This window comes from Leptonychotes weddellii, chromosome 16, assembly GCF_054177405.1.
Source record: "Leptonychotes weddellii isolate Sample4059 chromosome 16, ASM5417740v2, whole genome shotgun sequence".
Classification (NCBI taxonomy): Eukaryota; Metazoa; Chordata; class Mammalia; order Carnivora; family Phocidae; genus Leptonychotes; species Leptonychotes weddellii.
In genome coordinates this window covers 11,636,195-11,642,553 of record NC_138384.1, presented here as the reverse complement: position 1 = coordinate 11,642,553, position 6,359 = coordinate 11,636,195, and the positions used below count along the sequence as shown (strand labels likewise).

Below are 6,359 nucleotides of genomic sequence, written 5' to 3'. Positions count from 1 at the left end.
AGACATGAGGTGCATCATGGGCGAGTCTCCTTCAGTTCAGGGCTACTTTGTGCTGGCGGGAATGAACTCTGCTGGCCTTTCATTTGGTGGAGGGGCTGGAAGGTAAGTCTTCCTTGCTCAGACCCTGCTTGCTGGGTGCTTCCTTCCTAGAGTTCCCCGTTGCTAATGTGGCGTGTAATGGATGTATGTAATCTGGTATATTAATAATGAGGAGGAGGTACACTTAATTCGAGAATCGTCCCCTTCAAAGTAATCACTGTGGGATATTCCAGAAATGTCATGGTGCACAATGTTTTGAGAACTCTTCTTTTGGAATTAGTCTCGAAGCCTGTGGGATGTACTTTTGTATTGAATGCTCGCCATTCAGTAATCTGGAAATTTAACAAGTAGGTTTGGAAGACCAGTTAATGAGATTGTTATAGACATATTAGCCTATCTAGTGATTCACAGATGTAGTTGCTCATAAAATAGCTGGGTAATAAAGTCCAGTGACCGACTTTTAGGTTAGTATAGTGAGAATCACTGGGTGCTTCTGTTTTCTTCTCTTCCTACTGTGTGACTAAGAATATACAGAGTGTGTTTCACACACCAGTGTGGGTCCTCAGGTAGATGGGTGATATGTCAAGCGCCAGGTTCTTACTATGTAATCAACTGTCCGACAGGAGGGGAGGTCAGATCCATCAACAGAGAGTAACCTCAGGACGATAGTCCGAGGCGCTCTCTCCAGGCTGCCACCACGCTGTGGAGGTTAATAGCTTACCCTTGGTTTCCACGTTTCTCTTCTTTGGTAATAGTATAAATGGTTTTATGGAAAGTGTTTACCCCTTGTGATGGCAAATATATTTATTGAGTTACTAGAGTTGAAGAACATTTCACAAGTAGACACGGCCAGAGTAATTAAAATGTCTGTTTATTCATTTACAAACTTAGTAATACGAAAAGAAAATCTTAATTGGAATCTGGCTTGATAGAAACACAGTGCACAATATTAATACCGCATTCATGGAGGCAGAAATGCTCAGTCCCCCTAGGTACCTGAAGTTATCAGAGCTCTTGAGAAAAATCCCAGCCCCTAAAGTGCCTCCGATGTCTTCAGCACCACAAGCTGATGCTACACAGGGACAGAAAGGGGCTGAGTGAACTGCACATTTATAAACGTAAATAAGGAGTTACAGCCTTGTACAATCATTACAGTGGCATTTCCTGGATCCCAAGAGTAGACCCGAGAGTATTAACTATGCTGCTAGAAACCCCGATTGAAACAAGCTGCAGAAACTTTCTACCCCTCATCTGCTTGATCTGGGGAAGGGAGGCTATGGTGGGGTGGATGGGAACCCTCAGACTGAAATGAAGTTTCTTTTCATCCTTCCTGTCTACACCCACCATGGGACATTCTGGGGTAAGGCACGAGAACCGGGCTTAAAGAGAGGTGCTCCCAGCTCCAGTTCTTGGTGTGCAAAGGAAATCCTGGCATAGATCTTTTGAAACAGATGCTAAAAATATCCTCTCCACCCTCTTGTAATTTCTGTCCTTGAGAGACAGAAAACCAAGAAGGCAGAAAAGGTTTGCGAAGGGTAAAAATAGGTACATCTAAATAAGAGAAAGCGAGCCCATGAAGAAATGTCTAATTCTTCAAGGGATGCAGAGTCTCTGCTCAGAGAAGTCAAGAATCATATTATACAATGAATAACTCTGGTGTTTAATGGACAGAGAAGGCAAAGACATACAAAAATATTTAGTTCTCTGGAAAAATAGTGCATTTGTAGTGATGAGGGACTGCAAATGCAATCCCTGTGCGGGTGGGGAGGGAGCCTTACAACTCAGCACCTTGCAGTGGAGGAGGCCGAGGTGGGGGCTGCCAGGCAGAGCCGGGGCTCGCTCACAGTGGGACACGGTTAGCACGACCCTTCGGTCAGCTACCATTTCTGCCCCTCTGCTGTGCTGCTCCTGAATCCATGTGCCTGCAAATGACTGTTCTTGAATCGTGAAAATGTTCCCTTTATCGTGCTGATAAAAGCTGCTTTTATCAATTTGGGGAGGGATGTGGGTGCAGGGGGGTGTGCAAAAGGAAATGGAAAGAAACAGTAGAAAGTTCTTCAGTATTAAGCACTAGTGACCACACCTCTACCTTGGACACTGAAGGGGAGCCTTGCTGCTCCTTGCTGCTTATACTGGTCAGGCAGCTACAGAGAGAAAATTGAACCCGGTAGCTACCCCTGAAAGTCAGCTGGGACACAGCCTTCTAGGGTCAGAACCAAGACAACAGGTTATAGAAGCTTCCCTTTTATGTCCCTTAGGTTCTCAGAGGAGGGTAAAGACTCACTCCGATGCCAGCACACGTGTCCGTGAGGCAGAGGATAGACCAAGCCAGAAAGCAAGGTGAGGGGTCAGCTCTTCAGTGAAGCTAAACCACTTTCAGAAAGCTGCTGTCATTCCTGCTGCATCGGTGGGGGTGGGGGGGGTGGGGGGGTGTTAACATTTCAAATGCACTCAGAGGCAGGGTAATGGAGAAAGTGGCATTACTTTTCACTTGTTTTAGTGACTTTCTTGGAAAGAGGTAAAACTGTTGGTCTGTACAAGAAGGTAGAATCCATGGACATGTCTCCTGGTGAGAAGCCAAGTGACGGGGTTTCTCCTGCAGAAATGGGGTAACTGAGGTTAATCACTGAGCTTAAGTGGTCTCTGGGCCCTTGGCCTGAACGGCAGCTCTTGTATTTGGGGGTACAGGGAGAGACCCCCGCCCCCAGCAGAGCACTAGAAATGTAGTGGGAATTGTTGGGTTCTCTCTCCTGGAGCAGGTCCTGCCCGTGTGGTGCTCGGTGGCTCCAACCCAGGTTAGCAGGTCGTTCTTGTCCCTCGCTCTTAAATTTTCCAAATTCGAGCTTTCCTGACTTTGCCATTGTTATGGACAGGTAGTGTCTCTGCTGCAAGCTTCCATATAAGACAAGGAACCACGGCAGGGAACCAGGATTTACATACATGTGGCACGAGTAAGCAGGTGTTCCAAGGGAGGAGAGGGGCCACAGGAGACGGGCAGCCCTGAGTTTTATCTGCTTGAGGCCGGTACACTTTGTGTTTCCAGGTTCAAAAAGAAGAGAGTAGAGCCCCTCCCTCAAGAGAGCACAAGAGGTGACGGCGGATCATTTCAGAGAGAAAAAGGACCAGCCATCGTACCGTCTGGGAGTCCAGATCTGAGGGATCTCTAGGGAGAGACGAGTGATCACACAAGGTAAATGCACGTGGCCTGACTGCCCGGTGTGCAAGGAGACAGGAGTGAGTCACCCCCTTCAGAGTTAGGACCAAAGAGAGAAACTACCCGATTCACACTGATGATGTCTGAATTAAGCAAGAGATTTCAAGGGTGTCAAAGTGGCAGAAGCGAAGTGTGTGTCAGGGCCCTCAATAAACAAGTGATGCCTCAGGATATTAACATCTCACCAGAGTCTTAAAAGTGTGACCCTTAACACATAAATCTAGGATGTCTTTTAGATTCAACCCTAAATAATCCTTCATTTACAAAGACGAGCGTGGCACAGAGCACGGCATACTTTAAGTGCCGCGTTCCTTGGTCAGTTGGGCCCCTGCCGCGTCGGCCCAGCGCCCGCTCTCCTATGCGCATCTCCACTGCTGCACTCTGCTTTGCAGCGGGGCGACCGCTCTGCCCCTTTCTCCTCCTCCTCCTCCCTACCCAGGGGGCAGCAGCTCTCAGGGAACAGAGTTCTAACGACCTACTCCCTTAATAAATCAATCGAGACCTCCTTGAGCAGTCACTAATCAAGTAGGAGTTGTCTGGCTGGGGAAATGGCAAGCAGTGTCTAGAAGGAATCCATCTGATTAAGTAAACACCCCAAGGACAGACCCGCCGGAGAATTTTCAGCTGCTCTAAAACAAAAGACTCTCTAGTACAGAGACCTATCAGAGCTAACGCTTCCAAGTTACCACAACAAAGGTTTAAAATCTGGAACAGCACAGGATGGACGCAGAGCCTACCTAACAGTGTGGAGGGCCTTCCCGGCGCCCCAGGCCCTTTTCCATTCCAGAGACCCAGAGCGCCGGCTGGCTGGCGGACAGACCCACAGACCCGTGGGGTCAGTCGGGGGGGATCTGCCTGTTCTGGGCCAGAGGAAGCCAAACATGGGAGGCCAGCCAGCAAGGTTTGGTTCCTCACCAGGACAGCACACCCACCCTGTTCCGCAGGGACAGCAGCGCCTGCCGCACGAGGGACAGGTGAGGGAGATGCTGGGTCGGGTCACCGAGCCTGGAGCGGCGGGAAGCAGCAGCCTTCTAAGGGCGGGAAACCACCTCGGTGCTGAGCACCTCCGGAGAGCAGACCCTTTCAGCTGGGAAGAGCAACACAAAAGGCAACATGGTTTTCCCTTTCAAACACCGGCTTGTTTACTCAGGCCAACAAACCCTCTGAGACAGAAGGAATTTTAGGCCGGAGCCAGGTCAGCTGTTCGCTAGAGACCAGGTAACGTCCCCGTGATGCCGCTCATGAGTGAGGTAGATGGTCATCCTCTTGCTAGAGGGGTCAGGGTGCCCACCCACAGCCCAGTGGAAAAGGAGAATGGTCTGCCTGGTGTAGCACGGGCGGGCTCGCGCAAAGCGCTGAGTCAAGCACACAACACCCACCAAAATGAGCGGGTGGGCGCTCCGAGAAAAGTGAGCCCCCGCTTCCCTTGCTTCGAGACACAACATTAGAAATCAGACGGTCACGGTTACCTACTTCCACAAGTGGAGTGTGCACCTGTCCTGCCCATCAGCCATGCTTCATGTTGCCACGGGAATCGGGGGGGTGAAGGGGTGGGTGGGAAGAACAGCCCAGAATGAGTAGCAGATGGGAAAGTGCAGAAGGGAGGAGGAAAGGTGGAAGGAGAAGAGAGGCTGCAAAGCAAAAGGTTTAAAAGCGGGTGAAGTTTAAAATCCCATCAAGGAGCTGGGAGGACAGGGGTGGTGGGGGGGGGGAAGCCCCGCGGGAGTGGGCAGGTGGGGAAGCGAGGCTAGTGGCCATTACTTCCCGTGCAAGTCACTGAGCTCCACGTCATCCTTCCGGCGCTTGTGGGTGAACAGCGAGGTGACCGGGTAGAGCTTCGCCTTGGCCTGGAACCGGTGTCCCGCGATGTCAATCTCATACTCCCCCCGGTTGATGAAATCTGTTGTCACCACCTGCTCTTCCCCAGTGTCCTCAGAAAAATTGTGCACGAAGCCCAGGCAGACGTGGCGCTCCAGGGTGTAGCTGTAGGCACTGCTGGTGGTCTTGCCCGCGTACTGCCCGTTGCGGTAAATGGGCTCTCCCCACCACGGCCAGAGGTCCAGGTCAGTGTCGTGATCGTCCAGGATGAACATGGTGAGGCGTTTGTACACCCCATTCTGCTTCTGCTGCAGCAGGGCATCGCGGCCGATGAAGTCCATCCCCTGGGAAAGAAGGGCAAGGCTGAGACGGGGCGGCCGCGCTGGAGGCCGCACTCGCCCCCCAGCGCGGCTTTCCCACTGCATGAAAACCTGCTTTCACCATATTAAAAGACCTCAGAGAACTTCTGTAACACAGGCATACATTTTTCAGAGTTCACCCACAAGACCACATAGAAAAAAATATTTAGGAAGAAAAATCCTCCAAACGTACTCGCTAGAATTATTTTAGAAAAACTTATGTTTTTATATAATCTCGACAAAAAGCCCATGCATATACATCTATATTCAGTGCATACAGGTTTGTACAAGAAACCTCAGCAGGATAGAAACTGAGTGATTATGAACAGATAAAACAGGTGTTTTTAAATTTCCTTCATTCTTTTCCCTATTTTCCAAAATTAGTATTACTTTTATAGCAGAGAAAAATCGTTATCTGTAATTGCTCACCGAGAAGACTAGAGACCTACTGCACTGCGAGGGAAGGACTAAGAGATTTTGTTGAGCTGCAGCGAGCAAGCATGTGGAGGGCCGGCTGGGGGCAGGTGGGGAGGGCAGAGCGGAGACGCTGCTGCTGGGGCAGCTCGGAGTGCGGGTCGGTGGGGGGCAGAGGTGGGAAAGAGACTCGTCACTAACATCCTCTTGACCTAGGACTTTTTTAAAAAAAAAGTTCATATTTACTTTGGAAAAAAAAACAAAAAATGAGACATTTGAATGTAAGAGGAGTACTGTGTACACACGTCCGTGGCACGTTACTGGAGAAACTTCCCTGGAAGCCCAGAGTCTGCAGGAGCGCGAAGCAGGGCACCTGGCTGCTTCAGACAGTGGGGCGTGTGGCTCCTGAGCTCAGGGTTGGGGCGGGGTTGGCGGGAGCCAAGTGCTCACAACGTTTTCTTACTAGGACAGACATTTTTCATTCTAAGGACATCCTCCTTGTCCTCGTTGACCCA

At 50.2% G+C, this 6,359-nt stretch overlaps 1 protein-coding gene and 1 long non-coding RNA gene across 4 annotated transcripts in view; one reads left to right on the top strand and one right to left on the bottom strand.

Moving 5' to 3' along the window:
• Positions 1-6,065, top strand: LOC115937150 (uncharacterized). 2 transcript variants are annotated; one of them, XR_014140800.1, is made up of 3 exons: positions 1-102; positions 2,298-2,379; positions 3,083-6,065. It is a non-coding gene; the product is annotated as an uncharacterized LOC115937150 (long non-coding RNA). The 2 variants fall into 2 exon arrangements; XR_014140799.1 differs by having other exon boundaries at positions 2,913-6,065.
• PDPR (pyruvate dehydrogenase phosphatase regulatory subunit) overlaps positions 894-6,359 on the bottom strand; it is an 18,375-nt gene continuing 12,909 nt past the window's right edge. The window contains exons 8-9 of one of the 2 annotated variants that reach the window (XR_014140798.1): positions 2,980-5,415; positions 894-2,635 (exon numbers count right to left, since the gene is read on the bottom strand). Coding sequence is in view for 1 of the 2 variants with exons in the window: in XM_081806351.1 (XP_081662477.1) it covers positions 5,011-5,415 (405 nt within the window). In the remaining variant the exon portion in view is untranslated. Of the gene's footprint in view, positions 5,416-6,359 lie in introns of both variants that reach the window. The other variant, XM_081806351.1, reaches the window with a different exon arrangement.